The following is an 18210-nucleotide window of genomic DNA, read 5'->3' on the forward strand; positions in this document are numbered from 1 at the left end:
CTCCTGCTGGATAGACCCAAGTGGCTTGCTTGATCCTTAATGACCTTAACACTGAAGCAAGGGGCTGGAAAGCTTAAGCGTGGGAAAATTCGAGCTGCAGTAGTTCCTGCGAAACGCCACAAGATGGCGCTCTGGGCGTTTCTGTCCCTTTCAGGCCTGTTTCTCTTTTTCCACCCTTGTCTTTGCTTCAATGTTAAGTATGGGGTAATTAAGGATCAAGCACGCAGCTTCCATAGGTGCAGCGCTAGGAGAGCCGTGTGGGTGCTTGTCTTTCTCACCAGACCTTTGTGGGATCATAGCTAAATCTCCTTTGGGGGTTCGGGGGGGTCGCCCCAGCTGGTCTCTGGACAACGAGGGGTGCAGGGGTTTGATCCCAGTGTGGAACGAGCAAGGCAAGGTTCTGTTCTTTCATTTTTTTCTCTCTTCGCTCTGAGTAAGAAAAGTTCTGAACCCACTTTGCGATGTCTGTGATGAGCCATTTGCAAATGTTTCCTGTTATGGGCAACAAACACCTCACCACCCCACATTCTGAGGGTGCCCCAACCATCTTCTACAAATAGGAGGGCGTGGAAGATGGTACAACTCAGAACCCCCAAAGGCGGGTGAGGGAATTCGCCACCAAGGGACTGTTTTTTCTTGTTTGTTCGTTTGTTGGACTGGAGCAAAGCACAGCGCCTTGCATGTGGCTGACCCGGGTTCGATTCCTCCTTCCTTCTCGGAGAGCCCGGCAAGCTACCGAGAGTATCCGGCCCTCACAGCAGAGCCTGGCAAACTCCCTGTAACGTATTCGATATGCCAAACACAGTAACAACAAGCCTCACAATGGAGACGTTACTGGCGCCCACTCAAACAAATCGATGAACAGTGCTACATTGCTACACTTCCGTTTGTTTATGGTTGGGGTCACACCCAGAGGTGTTCAGGGAACACTCCTGGCTCTCTGGGTACCAACGAAGCACCCCTGGCCCCCAACACACACACACACTGCCCAGGAGCAGCACGCGGCTCTGAAAAGCTTCCAAAGTCCTTTATTTGCCAGGCGGGGCTGGCACTGCGAGCGGGGGCCAGTGTGGGATCCGTGGAGTCTTCCGGGCTATTTGACGCGCTCCTTCACGTAGTCCCAGCCCTGTTGCGTGTACTGGCAGGCCCTGGAGGGGGCTTCTGACAGGGCCTTCATCACTGTCACGATGCCTGCATGGACAGACGCCCCCATCCCAGCTGTCACAGACGGGCCCATGTCACACACCCTCCCTGACCCTCCTGCCCGTTTTCCTTTTATTCCTGCTTGGGGGTGGGGGGTGGCTCTTTCCCCTTCCTGCCACCCCAGTGGGCCTTTTCCTCTCTTAGCTTGGGCACCAGCAGGAGAGGATCAGGCCCAGGCCGATACCCGGTTTGGGTTTCTCTGCGGCCCCTGCCACCCCCAAACACCGGCAACCAGGACGTACCTGAGTCCCACGAGTCCCGGAAGCGAAAGTTAACCTTTGGGAGGGCGGGGAGCTGCGGAGAGAAGGGGGCAGAGAGGAGCTGGGGGTAAGGCACCACAGAGGGGCCCCCAGGCCACCCCGCGGAGCCCTCGCCCAGCTCGGGGTACCTGGGGCATCTTCAGGCCCGTCTGATCGCTCACGTACTGGCCGGCCTTGTACAAGGCGGGAGTCACCACCTCTTCGTACTTCTTGAGGGCCACCTGGCTCTTGTCGCCGGTGCTCAGCAGACCCTGGTCGTACACCAGGTAGATGGCGCCCCCGGCCACGCTGCCCTTGAGCACCAACCTGGGTCGGAAGAAGGGCACAGAGCAGCTCAGGACGGTCGCGGAGCAAGCAGGCGGCCAGCTGCAGTCCAGCCGGCGGTGACGGGGAGCCGGGGGTGCCCCACGGCACTGGACACCCCGCCCCGCCCCCAGATCGGCACCGCACTCCACGGACGCTCGGGATGGGCCGGAACATGCCGTCACCCGTAGGTCACGCGCGGCCCCGGTCACGCAAGAACGTGCCCATCCACGGCGGACACATTCCCGGGGGCCCGAGCCCCGAGGACCTCAGGGACCCCGCCCCCACAGCCGGGCCACGGCGGCAGCGGGCACGAAACGAGAGGTCTCCACAAAGAGGGCCTTCTCGGGGATTCCGAACCCTCCAGGTGGGCCCACGCACCTCAACACCGACCACACTCGGGACACCATCGTCGCGGGGCGCCGCGCGCAAGGACACTCAGTTAGCCGACTTCCGGCCGGCAGTCGCAAAGGCCGCTGGGAAACGTAGTCCCGGCTCCCGCCGCGAGGGCCACTGGGAAATGTGGTCTCCGTGCCTACAGCAAAGCTCTCTGGGAATTGTAGTCTCAGCGCCCACGGAATCGGCCTCTAGTTTCCGCGCCCGCCGCGAAGGGAAGCGCAGTCGGCGGCATCTACCGCAAAAGGAGTCTGATGGCGACGCCGAGCCTCGGGGAGGGTAAACCCTCAATGCCCTGCTGCTGCATACGGGAAATGAGGTCGCCTGTACGGCCCACGCGCGGGGTGAAAGAAGTGGCCCCGTTTCCTAGATGAGCCACCTGGGTGGCTCCGAGCACAGAGCCGGAGTAAGCCCCTAAGAACCGCTGAGTGGGTTCCACCGTGCCCGCCGGAAAAGAAGCCCGCATCTAGGAAGAGGGGGCCTTGAAGGTGGTTGTCAGAGCAACGCCAGGACAGACGTTTACGAGAGGGGGCGGGCCCTCGTGCACGTGGCGTGGAGTTGGGGGCGGGGCTCCCTAGGAGGCGGAGCAAGGGCCACCCGGAACTAAGCAGCCTCCGAGTGGTGGTTTCCCAGCAACGTCCCCGCTAGCTCTGACTCCGCCCCTCCAGGAGGCGGGCCCAGGGCCGGGCTCGGTCCCTACTGGAACTCCGCGCGTCCAGGGGCTGTCAGAATGTGTGGCTTCTGGGGTCGGGAGCCCCTTTGGGTTAGCGAATCCTGGCCCCACTGGGCGGACAAACGGGGAGGAGGGACTGAGGTTCACGTGGGTAAGTGCAAGCCTGGTGGCACGTCCGTTTTGAGGGTGGAAACAGAATCCGTCAGGCTAGCCGGTGGGTTGTGCAAGGATCTGGTCACCCTCATTTCTCCCGCGTACCACATTGACTGCTCATCCGGCTACACACCCATTCATTCATTCAGGCGGAGCTGTTGTTTGCAGCACAGCCAAGGGTGGGTGGGCGAGGGAGTGGGGAGAGGCGGAAACGCCATCCTTGCTGCCGAGATGGTGGCCCACCATACCTGGAGACCCTGAAAGTATTCTGGCGTCTGAGTCGTGATCCCGGACAGGAATCACAGGGAAGGCAGGTTTGCGGGCCAGTGGACGGAAGTGAGGAGCTGGGTGTCCATTTGGCCGGGTAGTGCCCATCCCTGGGACAGGCTGAAGCTGCAAGGGGCCTCCGGCCTTTGGGGCAAGATCTCTCATTGCAGAGAGTCTGGGAGTGAGGGAGTGCCTGGGGAAGAAGGATCTGCAAGAAAATTGAGGGCAAGGACTCGTTCCAGTTTGTTGAGGTTTTTTGTTTGGGGGGGCCACATCGGCGATGCTTAGGGCTTATTCCAGGCACTGCACTCAGGGATCACTCTTGGAGGTGCTCTAGGACCCCCATGGGATGGATGGAAAGGGTTCAAGCCCTGGTCGCTGCGTGTCAAGGAAGCACTGCAATTGCTTTACTATATAGGTCTGGCTCCAAGTTCCAAAGATTTGGGGAGTCCCCAGCTTCACCCACTCTAAGGCCCTCCGGTCCTGGAATTCCTCCGAATTCCTCCTCTTGTCTGTCCCGCATGGCTCAGGAATTCGGATCCTAGATTCCCAGGGCAGGGAAGCAGCGCCAAGAACGGAGTTCACGCTTTACAGTCAGGAAAACCCTGGGCAGCTCCGAGCACAGAGTCCAGGGACCCCATCACGGTCTATTCTATACCGAGGCCCTCCTGCAGAAGGTGGGACAGCCGGGTTTGAGGTGTAAGATGAGAACTAAAAAGAAAAAAAAAAGAAAGATGAGAACTAGAATTGGGGGTAGAGCCTCACCTGGGTTTGAAAGCGTGCAAGGATTCGTTCGGGCTTCCCGTGTGCACTCTAGGAATGCAAACCTCAGCCGAGGCCAAACTATTACTGTACCTCCATTTATTTATCATTTTTTTGTTTGTTTTGGGGAAGCAATATCGCGTTGATGTTCAGAGTCCTGCCTCTGCACTCTCCTGGCGGAATGGAGAGATGGGGGGCAAACCCTGTGGGGTGCCTGGGACCGAACTTCGGTCGGGCAAGAGCCCTCCCGCTGTACTAGCGACCCGATTCTGTACCTCCGTTGGCAGACGTTTTGTTTGTTGACCGATAATCGCATGTCGTTCAGGAGTGGTCAAACACTTTGGCTCCGCAGCCACAGCCACGCCCACTGCCTGCTGCGTGCAGTTAACTGCCCTCTCAGCGCGCGACCGCGCCTGCTCAGCGCAGCCTCAGTGAAACCTCCGACCGCCAGGCGGCAAGCGCGCGCCCACCGGCCTCTCTGGCCCGCCCTGCCGCGCCGGAAGTTAGATATCCCAGAATCCCGCGCGGGGCCGGTCCTTCCACTTCGGCAGCCATCGAAGAGCTTCAGGTCCGTGCTCCGTGCTGGCGGAGAATCTGCCTCCATCCGGGTCTCGGGGTCCCCGGGTGCCGGTGCGACTGGCGGGGGCCGGCCCTTGGGTGCTGCGAGGGCGTCCGGGCGGAGCCGGGAGCCCGTGCTCACTCGCACCTCTCTTCTCCATCCTTGTCCCTGCAGCCATGGCTTTGCGCTACCCCATGGCCGTGGGCCTCAACAAGGGCCATAAAGTGACCAAGAACGTGAGCAAGCCGAGGCACAGCCGCCGCCGCGGGGTGAGTGTCGGGCGCGCGTGGCGGGGAGGGGTCCCGGCCCCGAGGAGGGAGTCCGGGGCAAAAGGGAGCGGGCTCCGGCGCACAAGTAGGAGTCAGCCTGCCGAGCGCGGGCACCGCGCCGAGCCTGAACCGTGGGGTGGGGGGCATACCGGGCGCGGGGCGTCTCGCTTCGGGGTGCGGCAGCCCCGACACCCTGACGGATCCCCTCGCCCCGCTTTCCCCCTCCCCCAGCGCCTCACCAAACACACCAAGTTCGTGCGGGACATGATCCGAGAGGTGTGCGGCTTCGCGCCCTACGAGCGGCGCGCCATGGAGCTGCTCAAGGTGTCCAAGGACAAGCGCGCCCTCAAGTTCATCAAGAAAAGGGTAGGTCGGGGGCTGCAGCGACAGGACAGCGGGTAGGGCGTTGTCCTTGTCCGACCCGGGTTTGATTCCCAGCATCCCATGTGGTCTCCCGAGCACCGCCAGGAGTAACCCCGGAGCATCTCCGGGTGTGACCCAAAAAGCTAAGAGATAAAGGTCAGAGCTGGTGTCATGTTTACATCACAAGTAGTTTGATCCCAAAACACCCGAGCCCAGGAGGCAGGTTTGCAAACAGAAACGTGTAGTATGTGGGACTGTTCAACCAGACCGACCCAGAAATCAAAATGGGGTTCAGGTCAGCGGTGGGACAGCGGGGAGCATGTGCCCTTGCACACGACTGACCCTGGTTCCAGCTCTGGCATCCCAGAGGGGCCCTCTGAACATTGCTTGGTGTGTCCCCAGAACCAGGAGGCCTTGAGCAGAGGTTTCTGCATGGCGTGCGCCTTTCTAGCTGTGGGTCTGGGCAGGCAAGTTTAGTTGCTGGACTTACTGAGTAGGGCCCTCCCCCAGCTGTCCCATGCCTGTCATTTGTCATGGGGAAGGGCTGGGGTTCCCACTGGCTGATGGGCGCTTCCCAACAGGTGGGCACCCACATCCGGGCCAAGAGGAAGAGAGAGGAGCTGAGCAATGTGCTGGCTGCCATGCGCAAGGCGGCTGCCAAGAAGGACTGAGCCTCGCTAACAGCAGAACCCGCAATCCAGGGCTGCGCATGTGCGGGGGATGGAGGCAAGCAGGCGTTGTATTCTGGAAATGGTTTTTTTAATCATAATTAAATATGTGCAGTCTTGGAATTAAGTCGTCATTGATCATCATTGAGTCCTTGGCTGAACCTGGTCCCTGAGCCACGGCAGGGCTAGGTTGTCACCGGTCCAGCGCCACGGCCTCTGGCCGCTCTTGCTCGTGCGGGAAGGCGATGCGGAAGACGTCATGGTAGTGCTCCACGAAGTGCACCTCCAGGCCCTCGGTGATGAAGGCCGCCAGGTCGTAGAAGTCCTTCTTGTTCTCTGCTGGCAGCACCACACACGTCACACCTGCGCGTTTGGCCTGGGGAGGAGGGGCGGGGGGGTCAGCCCTGAGACCCCTGGGATGGAAGCAGGGCTGCTGCAGTCCCGCGCCTGCTCCCAGGATCAGGTTGGGGGGCTCCCGGTCTTGACTGTCCTGCCCAGATGAGTGGTGTGTGGTGGTCTTAGGGGCGCACTCTTTATGCTTTTTGGGTCATGCCTGGCAATGCACAAGGGTTACTCCAGGCTCTACACTCAGGAATGAGTCCTGGCAGTGCTCAGGCGACCATATGGGATGCTGGGAATAGAACCTGAGTCGGCCATGTGCAAGGCAAATGCCCTGCCCACCCTGCTATGGCTGCAGCCCCTAGGGTCTCACTTTAAATGGGGACACAGGAGTCACCGGCCTGCGTGACCATGACGGTGCTGGGGTAGGTGCGGCGCAGTCTCCTGGCCCCATGTCACTTCATGATGGAGCCAGGAGCCGGGCGGGGCAGGGGCAGGCACTCACCGCGATGGTCTTCTCCTTGATGCCGCCCACAGGCAGGATCTTGCCGGTGAGGGACACCTCGCCCGTCATGGCCAGGTTCTGCCGCACAGGCTGGCCCATCGCCAGGGAGAGCAGGGCCGTGACGATGGTGCAGCCGGCGCTTGGGCCGTCTTTGGGGGTGGCGCCCTGGGGGACGGGGAGCAGATGAAGGGGTGCTGCGGTGGCTGGGGCTGTTGGGGGGGCGCGGGGCGGCAGGGCTCACCTCGGGCACGTGCAGGTGGATGTGGGAGGTGACCAGGAAGTCGTTGCTAGGGTCCTGCTGCATGAGGAAGGCCCTGGCGAAGGTGTAGGCGATGCGCGCGCTCTCCTTCATCACCTCCCCGAGCTGGCCCGTCGCCTCCAGGCTCCCGTCCTTGTCCCCTTTGCTGTCCTTGTCTCGCGGCCGCCTCAGGGACGTCTCCACAAACAGCGTGGAGCCTCCTGGAAGACGGAGGTTGCTGGGAGCCACTCCTGGAACCCCCAACCCCGTCCAGTACCCCCAGAGCTGGGCACTGGCCTCCAGGGCGGGGTGTCCTTGTGGGAGGGCTACCCTTGGTGCATGCTCCTGGCTCTGTGCTCAGGGGACCAGGCTGTGCTGGGGGACCTAGCCCGGGTCAGATGGGCAGGGGAACTTGTGTCCTAGTGAGTCTAGGCCAGCCAGGGGCGCCTGCAAGCCCCCTATACCCACAGCCCCACCGTGGAAGCACCAAGCCCTGTGTTCGTCCCTCTCAGAAACCTCTCTGGGCCCTCAGCATGCTGGCCCGGGCCCGGGTCCCAGTGCTTCTCACCCATGGCGGTCCAAGCCAGCCCCATGACCACGCCGGGCGGGGTCACGTCGTACATGCGCTCCACCGTGAACACGGGCTTCCCCACAAAGTCCTGTAGGTTCTCGGGTGTCACCTCCACGAAGCTGGCCTCGCCGCTGACGATCTTGTAGGCGGACTTGCGGAGCACCTGGGGGGGCGGGCAGGCAGGGGACAGGGATGGACCCAGGGGCCTCTGCCTCTTCGAGTACAGTTACCCTGGAGGGTGAGGCCTGCCCATGGGGGAGTGTCTGCTGGTGCTACCTTTGCTCCCGGGGAACGGGAGGGGAGCAGCACACGCCACGGCCCTGCCAGGGGCTGCCTGTGCCTGCTCCCCTGGGGTCTCGCCGGCCCGCACACACCTTCTCCACCTGCTTCTGCAGGTTGCGGACGCCGCTCTCCCGGCAGTACTGCTTGATGAGCAGTGTCAGCACGTCCGCCGACAGCCGTGCCTTGTCCTCGTCCAGGCCACACAGGGCACGGGCCTGGGGCACTAAGTAGCGCTGTGGGGGCAGAGGGCAGAGCGCGGCTGGGCCTTGGGGCGAGGGGATGCCCTTGCACGCCCACCTCACGCCCCCGAGTCCAGGGCCCGGAGCGGGGTGACTGCAGTGTGGGCCCTGCCTGATGGGGCTCGGGGACCCGCCAAGTCTCTTGTCACGCCTCAGCAGCCCCGCTCCCCCCCCACAGAGGTTGCAGACGCCCCCATCGCTGTCTGCGGGTAAATGTGAGCACCGGGACCCCCGATCTTCCTGCTCCTCCCTCCGGGGCCTCCCCAGCGTCGCCCAAGGGCTATCCCAGGCTCAGTGCTCAGTGCTCAGGCAGCCTCACCTCGGCGATGGCCAGCTTCTCCTGGGCCACATAGCCCGACACGTTGATCATCTCCATGCGGTCCCGGAGCGGCTCGGGGATGGTGTCGGTGACGTTGGCCGTGCAGATGAACAGCACCTGGGCGGGGCCGGCGGGAGGTTGCAGCGTGGGCCAGCCCCACCCTACCACCCCCCAACCCACACGGGCGCGCACCTTGGACAGGTCCACGGGCACATCCAGGTAGTGGTCCAGGAAGTTGGCATTCTGCTCGGGGTCCAGCAGCTCCAGCAGCGCCGATGAGGGGTCCCCCTGGTAGCCGCGGCCTATCTTGTCCACCTAGGGGGCAGCGGTGGGTGCGCGGGTGATCAGGTCCCGTTTGCCACACACTGGGGTGGGGCACGGGGCTCGGGGCCGACCCAAGCCCAGAGGGTCAGCGGGCACAGTGTGGCGGCTCAGGGACTCGGGGGCATCCCCACGGCCAGGCCCCGGGGTGAGGGGCGCCCCCCCACAGACCTCATCGATGAGGATCAGAGGGTTCTCCGTCTTGGTTTTCTTCAGACACTGGATGATCTTCCCGGGCATGGCACCCACATACGTCCGCCTGTGGGACAGACACCACCTGGCTCTGCCCCCGCACTCAAGGCACGAGCATGGGCAGGTGCCAGCCCCACACCTCTGGCCCAAAGCTCATGGGAGCAGAGCTGGGAGACTGGAAGGGCTGGTGGTGGTGGTGGTGGTTGGTGGTGGTGGTGGGGGGGGGTGCCCGGCAACTAGAAAACCAGGGGTGTTGGCTGAGGCATTGCGACTTGGCCCTACCATTGAGCGCCTGGATTCAGCCAGGCCTGAAATCCCTGCCCTGGGACTTGCCAGCAACCGTCCCCTAGGGAGCAGCAGCGGTCCTCTGCCACGGGCCTCGCACCACCAGACTTATCCCCAGGGACACAGAAATGGGGGCGGGGGACACCTACCTGTGCCCCTTGATCTCGGCCACATCCGTCATGCCCCCGACGCTGAAGCGGAAGTACTCGCGGTTCAGGGCACGAGCGATGGAGCGGGCGATGCTGGTCTTGCCCACACCGGGGGGCCCGTAGAAGCAGAGGATCTTGCCCTGGGTGGAGCCCCGGAGCTGGCTGACAGCAATGAACTCCTGCGGGGGGGGGGCAGCACCCAATGAGACCTGGAGCTCTGCCTGGCAGAGGCGGCAGCAACGGGGAGGGATGGACCCTGGGCCAAAGGGGTGAGCGACAGGGCTGCGCCACCATGCCACCCTGCCAGCCCTGCAGCCTCACCAGGATGCGCTTCTTCACGTCCTCCATGCCGTAGTGGTCCTCCTCCAGCACCGCCTGCGCCCGGCCCAGGTCCAGGTTCTCAGCGCTGTGCTTGCCCCACGGCACTGACGTCAGCCAGTCCAAGTAGTTGCGGGTGACGCTGCAGGGGTGGGCGCGGTGAGTGGGACCAGCTGCTGGTCAGAGCAGCGGGGAGGGAAACCCATTTCCCCAGTGACACCCCCCCAAATTAGGCAGGAGCTGTTCCGGAACTCCAAGTCACCCAAGAAAGAGTATAGTGCGAACAGGACAGACGAGCCAACATCTGGGAAGGGAAACTGAGGCCAGGAGGCGGGCTAGCTATCTCAGTACGGGAGAGCCAAGGTGGGGTCGAAGAGGGGGACGGACGGGACAGGAGCCCGCCTCCCCTCAAGCCAGCAGGGCTGGAGGGCTGGAGGCCAGCAGCAGGCCAGGTGGGCAGTGTCTCCCAGGGGTCGCCCCCGCTTCCCGCCTCTGCCCCAAAGTGGCGGTGCCCGCGTGCTCAGAGGGCAGATTCCCGGGCAGGGCGCGGGCAGCACGGGCACCCTGGGCAACCCCCCCGGAGCCCATGCAGGAGGCTCTGGGGGCGAGGCAGGGGTGCCACTCACTTGAACTCGGATGAGTGGTTGTCCAGCAGCGCCAGCTTGCCCAGCTCCTCGTCCACCACGTCCATGACGTGCTTGGGCACCTGCAGCTCCTTGAGCCGCTCGCGGAACTTCTCCTCGATGGCGTCCTTGTCCTCCTTCTCCAGCCCCAGCTCCTTCTTGATGATCTTCAGCTGCTCCTGCAGCAGGTACTTGCGGTGCGTCTGCTTGATCTTCTCCTCCACCTGCGCCAGGGGCGGGCTCAGGCGGGAGGGCGGGACCGGAACCCCAACCCCCAGGCGGGGGCCACACCCGCGCAGTGAGGGTGCCCACCCCCTGGGCCTTCTCCCCTCACCTCCCGCCCCAGGCGCTGCTGCAGCTTGCTGAGCTCGAACTCCTTCTTGAGGAGGGACAGGGCCTTGTACAGTCGCTTGGGAATCTGCCGCGGAGAGGGGGAGAAGACTCAGAAGTGGGGGTGACAGCACCCTGAGAGCTGCCACCTGACCATCGGGATCTAGAAACACTGGCTCCGGACCAACTCAGGAGACCAGAGCACGGCCTGGGGGAGTCCCATACACCAGCCCTCAGGGCAGGGAAGCATAGAGGACCCCCCCACCCCTACGTCGGGGGCGGGCTCAGGAAAGAGGTGGAGCATATCAGCAGGGCCGGCCCATAGGAGCCTGGCATGGGGCAGAGTCTGGCATCAAGGGAGGGACTAGGGCGGGCAGAGGGGATGGGATCTTTGGCTGGGCTGTGGGCGGGGCCGGGTTATGGGGCGGGGCTGTTGTGGGCGGGGCCGGATCGAAGGGCGGGGGCTCACGTTGGTCTCCTCCAGCACGTCCTGTAGCTCGTGGGACTCGGCCCCCGTCAGCGCGGCACCCATGTCGCTCAGGTAGATGGGGTTGTCCACCACCCTCTGTCCAGCCTGCATCATCTGCAGCACTGACTCCCTGCAGCCACCAAGTAGTCGCCGCTGCCACTGCAGGCCTGGGCGCCACCCATCATGGAGGCGGGCAGGGAGCACAGGGCAAGGCCCAGGGAGCCAGGCCAGGAGGCGGCGAGCACGAGGGCCCCTCCGAGACACCCCTCCACCGTCACTGAGTGATAGTGACTGCATCCCCACCCCCCTGGAGCAGACTGCAGGGCCCAGCACAGCCCCCTGCACCTGACTGGGCTCTGGCTCCCACAGTCTGGGGAAGGGGGGACTGGAGCGCCTCCACCTCCCCCCAGCGGCCGAGCCCATCTGCCCGCAGGCCCCACCTGTAAAGCGGGTTCAGGGCAATGATGTCCCGGATGGTCTTCACAATCTCAGCCGTCAGGGCCTGGCGGGGGTGGGGGGGGGGGAGGTGAGGGGGTGCCTGGCAGGATGCCGTGGGCCAGGGTGCCCAGGGGCTGTGGGGAGGCCTCACCAGCTTACCTTGACTTCCTCCGTGACCTGAAACTCCTCGTGCATCACATTTTCCACCTCGACCATGAGCACCTCGCCGGGCGCGTCCAGGGCAGGCCCCAGGACCACGTCGGCCTGGCGCCCCACGCCCGGGGCCTCGTCCGCCTCCTTCCTGCCCCGCTTGGCCTTCCTGCGGGGCTTCTGCTCCGTTCCCGCCGCAGCCACCTCCTCCAGGGGCTCCACCTCCAGCTGGCGACTGATGTGAATCCTGGGGGGCGATCAGGCAGGACGGCGTGAGGTCCCCTGCCCTCCACCAGGGATGCGCCAGTCCTTCCTCAGCGCCCTGAGGGCGCCACCTCCAGGCCAGAACAGAGGCCCCCATGATCTGCAGGGGTGGTCCCTGAACGCAGGAGCCCTCTTTCCCAGCACGCTTTCTTCTGCCCCCAAAGCACCACCACACCCAGAGCTCGGCCCCCACCCCATTTCAGGGCTCTTCCTCCCCACTTGAGTGGGACGGCGCTGTATGCCCCCTCCACTGAGGGCAGGCAGACACCAGGCCTTGTCAAGCCTTGACTGGACGAGCCCCACTGGGGATATGGCCGCGCACAGTGACTATATCGGGTGGCTGACAAACAGGTTCGCACCCGGCCCCCTACCCCTGCCACTTGCACCCCAGCCCCCAGCCCTGCTGACCCCCACACCTTCGATGCCCCATGACGATCATCCGCAGCTTGTCCCCGAGGTCCTGCATCTCGTGGATCTGGACAAATGTCCCCGTGTGGTAGACCTCGTCCAGGCTCTCGACCACGTCGGACTCATTGCTGAGGGGGACAAGAGGCCGAGGGGGGCTCAGCTCGGGGAACCCACCTGCTGGGGCCCACCAGGCTCTACATCAAAGCAGGTTGGGACACAGAAAGGGGCCTCGGGGTGGCGGTCCCCCTGGTCCCAGCCACTACACAGCACCCAGTCTCCTGCCCGGGCTCCCAGGGTGGGCACAGCCCCTGGCCTGGACCTCTCGTCGAACTACTTCCAGGTTAAGGGTTTGGCAGCCCAGTCTGCCGGGGAGACGCCACTTACTTGTCATCTTTCTTGAGAAAGACGCCGGCGTATGGCTGGGCCAGGCGGACCTTTCTCCTGAGCAGCTCGACCAGCTTCTTATTTTTAACCTGGCAGGACAGAGACCACGGCAGTGAGCTGGGGGCGAGGAGGGGCGGGGGGACAGCCACTCCTGCGCCCACTCCCCCACAGCTGCAGGGGCTAGAAAGATTCGCGGGCCACAGGCTAACTGGGCCCCGGGAGCGAGTCAGCACAACCCAGGGGGTAGGGCCGAACCCTGAAAAGGAAGACAGAACGAGCCCGTGGGGGCCCTGGAGTGGGACGAAGTGTGGGGGGCAGGCGAGGGACACCTGGGTGTCCACCAACCAATGGCCAGAATCAAGACACCGGCCAAAAGTCCAATTTCCAGCGCGGCTTTTTGCTTGGCAATCTGAGCCAGGGGCACTTTGGTGGGGGGTTCACTGCTGGGGGTGCTCGGGGCCTGTTCCTGGTTGTGCGCAGCAGCGCCCCCTGGTGGCGCCTTTACTCTATTATTCCAGGCTGCATGCTCAGGAGCGCCCCCTAGTGGTGCTCAGGTAAGGCTGGGGGAGGGTCACTGTCTGCTGGCCAAGTGGGCCCAAGGTCAGCATCACCCCCATCCTCTCTTCAGACCCCAGCAAGGGCTCCGGATTGCGCACGGGGAGGGTCTGCCACTTTGTGGGACATTTTGGGGCAAGAGGGGCCCGGCCCCCAGCCTGCTGGCTCTGCAACCACCCGCCCTCCCCTGGCGTCTGCAAGAGGGTCTCAGTACTGGGTGGTCAGGGGCTAAAACAGATGTGGGCTCGGGCAGGCGCGGAGTATCCGTGAGCTCCCTTCAGGGAAGCCTCACTGTCAGCACCTCCCTGACCCCAGGGCCAGCTCGGGTGTGGCGAAAGAAACTCCCCGAGTGCCTGGACAGGCAAACAAGGGATTCTTGCCATTGCTGCAGAGCTGAGGGGGCCCTGAGCTGAGGCACAGGCCTGATCCTAGAAGGCTGGGCGGAGAGAAACGCCTGCTGGGGGTGGGGCCAAGGAGAGGGATCTACCCTGCAAAAGGGTACACTTTTTTTTTTTTTTTGGCTTTTTTTGGGTCACTCCGGGCTATGCTCAGGGGTTACTCCTGGCTCTGCATTCAGGAATCACTCATGACGGTGCTCGGGGGACCATATGGGATGCCGGGGATTGAACCCAGGTTGGCCACATGCAAGGCAAACACCCTACCCGCTGTACTATGACTCCCGGAGGGCATACTTCTAGACTTTCACAGAGCCACAAATAGCAAAGCTTTTGATTTAAAAAAAAAAAAAAAAACAACTTGGGCTGAGGTGAGGATAAGAGATAGGACAATGGGGAGGGCATTTGCCTTGCCTGTATCTGACCCGGATTCAATGTACGGCACCCTACAGTCAGTCCCACCAGGAGGAACACCAACTGGGTGTGGCCCCAAAATCAAATTTTTTCTTTTTGGTCTCAGAGCCATACGAGTTTGAAGTTCACCCCCAGCAGTGTGGGTGAATCATGTGGTGGTGGGGGGGCGGAACCCTGGCCTCTCGCATGCAGAGCCTCTGCTGCAGCCTGGCAGCCCCTCCCCCTGTCCCGTTATGGGGCCAGGAGATGTCTGGGGGCTCCCAACTCAGTGCTCAAGGGAGATGTGGGGTCCCAGGGATCAAGCAGGTTAGGAGCATGTGCTGTCTCCCTGACCCCAACAGTGCTCAGGGATCCCTCCTAGGACTGTTCGGGGACCCCCCCCCCCAGGTGGTGCTAGATTTGGAACCGAGGTCAGCTGCAAGCGAGGCCAGGCCAGGGGAAGCCTGCCCTATCTCCCCGGCCTCCCAACAGCTTCTACTGAGGCCCTCAGAAATGGCCGAAATCGCTGGAGCCATAGCACAGCGGGTAGGGCGTTTGCCTTGCACACGGCCAACCCAGGTTCTAATCCCAGCATCCCATATGGTCCCCTGAGCACTGCCAGGTGTAATTCCTGAGTGAAGAGCCAGGAGTGACCCCTGTGCATCGCCGGGTGTGACCCCCCCCCCAAAAAAAGAAAGAAATGGCCGAAATCTTCCCGGTGTGGCCTGGCTTCCCCAGAGGTCACAGAGGTGAGACACTGTTATGTGGGAGGCCTGGGGGAGCGGCCTGCGGGGGAGGTGGGTGGCCCGGGAGGGGGCTCCGGCGGGGCGGGGTCCCTAAGAAACCTCATTCATTCTCCGGGCAAGATCACTTAGACTTGGGTGGGTGGGTGGGTGGGTGGGAGGCCTTCAGCACCCTACCCAAGGCTAGTCCTGGGAGGTCCGGGTAGCTGATTCACTCCACAGACGCTGGCAGCGGGGCACGGGCTTCGGGGACAGGACGTTGACTCACTGTGTGACCTCGCTCAGATAACCTTTCCCCTTGGAGCTCTACAATTCCACAGCATGGGGGGAGGGGAAGGGAGACGGAGAAGGAGGAGGGGGGAGGGGAGGGGGGGATCGGAGAGGCAGGGAGGGAGGAGGGGGAAGAGAGGAGAGGGGAATCACATCTGGGTTTCTCCCTGCTCTGAAAACCCAAGCTCCCGGCATCCAAGTGTCTTTCACCCGCTTGCATCAGCCAGCCCCACCTGCCCCCACTCATGGCTCTCTGCATGTGAGTTTGGGGGTTGCTCTTTCCTTTCTTCTCCAGCACTCAAATCCCTCAGGGGCCACCTCCCAGAGGTCTGCCCCTCAGTCCACAAGGCCCACCCGGCAGCGGGCCACAAACACTGAAATGAACCACAGAGACGTATCCCCAGGCCGGTGTAGCCGGGTTTCCGGGTCCCCAGGATATTTCGAGGGAGGGATGAAAATGGCATCAATGCATAAGACACACAAAAACTTCAAGGGAGACAGGGATGAAAACTGTATCAATGCATAAAACTCCACAGCAACAGGTAGGTGAGGGGGGCCCCCGGTTGGACAACAGTCAAAGAAACACACCACACAACACACACACACACAGCTCTGCGATCTACAACTGTAGCTGTAACTAGCCACTAACACCCAGGGTGCCTGCCAAGTACCATCTCCATATAACTGCGCCTGTCTCGCCCCAAAGGCAAACTACACCGTGTTCTTGGCTGTGTCCGAAACAACTCCAGCCGGGACCCCAGCCCTGTGCGGTCCAGGTCTCCGGAGTGTTGACCCCTGAGGGCGCAGATGCGCCGGATCGCCCACGCGGAGCCTGACATCCACCAGGGATTGAGAGTCAATGTTTTCCTGTCCTGGGGGTATCTCAGTGGGCGGTGAATGAGGGTTCAATAAGCTCCCTGGGTACAAGACCACCCCCCCCCCCCAAAGCAGGGAGGCCAACCACTTGGCCTCCGGTTCATTCTATTGGTGGTGGGGAGGCCAGGATGGGAACTCGGGCGGCTGGAGAAATAACGTGTCTAAAGACGCTGGCGAGGGGCGGGAGCGATAGGACTGCGGGGAGTTTTGCCTGGCACGCGGCCGACCCGGGTTCGACCCCCGGCACCCCAGAGGGTCCCCCCACGCCCGAGCCATGCCAGGAGATGGTTCCTGAGTGCGGAGCCAGGAGTCAGCCCTGAGCATCGCCGAGTGTGACTCAAAAATCAAACCAACAAAGAAGCGGCAAGGTCCCGGATCTCTGCTTAAGTGACCGCCCCCCACCGGGTCCAACCGGCTGACCGGGACGGAGGAGGCCGGGGCGCGGGGAGGGCCGGGGGCGCCCCCGTTACCTCGATGATCTTGATGAAGCGCGGGAACACCGGGTTGCGGGTGACGGCGATGAGCGGCAGGTGCGGGAAAACGTCCGGGATGGTCATGGGCGTGAGGGCCGTGATGACCGGGCCCTCGCCGCCGCCCGCGCTGCCCCCGGAGCCCGCGCTCCCGTCCTCCGCGCCGCCCTCGGGGGCGTCCTCACCGCCCGAGAAGGCGCCGCCGCCGCCGCCGCCGCGGCTGCCCGCGTCCCAGAGTCCCCGCCGCGGAGTGGCCCACGCAGGCTCGCGGCCCCACAGCGCCCAGGAAGCCGACGCGTCGCACGTCCGCCAACCTCTGGGCCACCACGCGGCGCCCGCGGCCGGGACCCGCCCCCCGGCGGCGGCCAGCAGCGGTCGCCGCAGCGCCCAGCACCGCGCAGCGCCCCACAGGCGCACGTAGCCTGCGCCCGCCGCCATGGCCCGGCCATCCTGGCGGCGCGCGCGGCTTGCGTCACTTCCTCGCGCCGGACTGAGGAAGAGCACGTGACTCGAGCGCGTGGCCCAGAGATCAAGGGGCGTGGTCTAAATAGTGGATGGGTGTGGCCCAGATCTCTGGGTGTGGCACGGAATATATGGGGCGTGGTCAGGCGTGGCCGGAAGCGAGGGGTGTTTTCTGGGCGGAGCCCATGCGACCGGCTCGAGCCCGCTTCCAAGAGTGCACACCCGGACCACTTTTTTTTTTTTTTTTTTTTTTGCTTTTTGGGTCTCACCCGGAGATGCACAGGGGTTACTCCTGGCTTTGCACTCAGGAATTACTCCTGGCGGTGCTCAGGGGACCATATGGGATGCTGGGGATCGAACCCGGGTCGGCCGCGTGCAAGGCAAACGCCCTACCCGCTGTGCTATCGCTCCAGCCCCCGGACCACTTTTTTTAAGGGTGCATGGTGTACACCCTAAAGCCAAATCAGGGTTGGATGCCAGCGCACCTTGGCCACATGTGGGCAGTCCCATGTTTGCGCTTAGGCGTCCGGGGGCTTCGCTGTTGGCTCATTTGGCCTTAGCGAGAGACCGTGGACAGTCCACCAAGGCCCATGTGCTCTGAGTGGGGCCGATTCGGGACCCGAAAAGCGCCTGCTCGACCTCCTGGCCCCAGCCTTGCAGCCTTGACAACTCCCCTCCCCCGACCCATTCCCTCAAGCCTAGAACTGCCTGCCCGAGTAACGTCTGCGCATGCCCAGACTGTGCAGGGGTCCCCTGGAGGAGGCCGTTAAAGGACAGTGTCCAGCAGCGGATCCCCAGGGAAGATGCTGGTGTTGACGCTGCTGGTGGCGGCGGCGCAGGCCACGTTGCTGTGTCCCCAGGGCAGAACTAGATTCACGAACCGGTGGGGCCACCCTTCCCAAGGCTGGAGTTTCTGCAGGGCTCAGGGGAAGGAGGGGCCCGGGGAAAAGCTCATTTTCACTCCTGACCCAGAGGAGTGAGTGAGATTTCAGGAAAGAATTAGTCTAAAGGTTACTGTGGATGCAGGGTGCCCTGGGCAGGTGACCAGTGCAGTGCCCACCCCGGGAATGAATGGACAGCTCTGTGTGCATGCCTGTGTGTGTGCGCATGCACTTCCCGCTCACACTGTCATTGACTTTTACAATTTCTTGGTTTATTATGTTTCTGGGCCACAAGTCAAACAGTGCTCAGGGGTTACTCCTGGCTCTGCACTCAGGAATTGGGCAGTGTTAGCGGAACCATATGGGGTGCCAGAGCTCAAACCCACAAACCCAGGTCTGCCCTGTGCAAGGCAAGTGCCTTTCCCAACGTACTGTACTCTCTTTGAGCACAAATTTTTATTTTAA

General features: G+C 63.0%; 4 protein-coding genes across 4 annotated transcripts in view; 2 read left to right on the forward strand and 2 right to left on the reverse strand.

Annotated features, from left to right (window-relative positions):
• Nucleotides 1-1006: 1006 nt before the first annotated feature.
• On the reverse strand, nucleotides 1007-2303 carry MICOS13 (mitochondrial contact site and cristae organizing system subunit 13). The gene is made up of 4 exons (XM_004619488.2): nucleotides 2148-2303; nucleotides 1592-1769; nucleotides 1446-1497; nucleotides 1007-1191 (listed from the first exon to the last, which is right to left on the reverse strand). Exons 1-4 carry the CDS (start codon nucleotides 2174-2176, stop codon nucleotides 1094-1096), a joined length of 357 nt encoding a protein of 118 aa, XP_004619545.1. The 5' UTR covers nucleotides 2177-2303; the 3' UTR covers nucleotides 1007-1093.
• Nucleotides 2304-4521: 2218 nt separating this feature from the next.
• On the forward strand, nucleotides 4522-5999 carry RPL36 (ribosomal protein L36). The gene is made up of 4 exons (XM_004619409.2): nucleotides 4522-4585; nucleotides 4751-4845; nucleotides 5077-5211; nucleotides 5790-5999. Exons 2-4 carry the CDS (start codon nucleotides 4753-4755, stop codon nucleotides 5877-5879), a joined length of 318 nt encoding a protein of 105 aa, XP_004619466.1. The 5' UTR covers nucleotides 4522-4585; nucleotides 4751-4752; the 3' UTR covers nucleotides 5880-5999.
• Nucleotides 5951-16861, reverse strand: LONP1 (lon peptidase 1, mitochondrial). The gene is made up of 18 exons (XM_004619408.2): nucleotides 16403-16861; nucleotides 12701-12789; nucleotides 12325-12444; nucleotides 11654-11891; nucleotides 11497-11558; nucleotides 11057-11186; nucleotides 10592-10675; nucleotides 10261-10481; nucleotides 9638-9776; nucleotides 9317-9495; nucleotides 8862-8949; nucleotides 8562-8684; nucleotides 8370-8486; nucleotides 7904-8044; nucleotides 7527-7692; nucleotides 6962-7179; nucleotides 6721-6885; nucleotides 5951-6252 (listed from the first exon to the last, which is right to left on the reverse strand). Exons 1-18 carry the CDS (start codon nucleotides 16838-16840, stop codon nucleotides 6070-6072), a joined length of 2901 nt encoding a protein of 966 aa, XP_004619465.2. The 5' UTR covers nucleotides 16841-16861; the 3' UTR covers nucleotides 5951-6069.
• An 806-nt stretch (nucleotides 16862-17667) lies between these two features.
• Nucleotides 17668-18210, forward strand: part of CATSPERD (cation channel sperm associated auxiliary subunit delta) — a 29552-nt gene continuing 29009 nt past the window's right edge. The window contains exon 1 of the mRNA XM_055124657.1: nucleotides 17668-17747. Within this exon, the coding sequence (XP_054980632.1) occupies nucleotides 17668-17747 (80 nt within the window). The remainder of the gene's footprint in view (nucleotides 17748-18210) is intronic.

This window comes from Sorex araneus, chromosome 2, assembly GCF_027595985.1.
Source record: "Sorex araneus isolate mSorAra2 chromosome 2, mSorAra2.pri, whole genome shotgun sequence".
In the NCBI taxonomy this organism is placed as follows: Eukaryota; Metazoa; Chordata; class Mammalia; order Eulipotyphla; family Soricidae; genus Sorex; species Sorex araneus.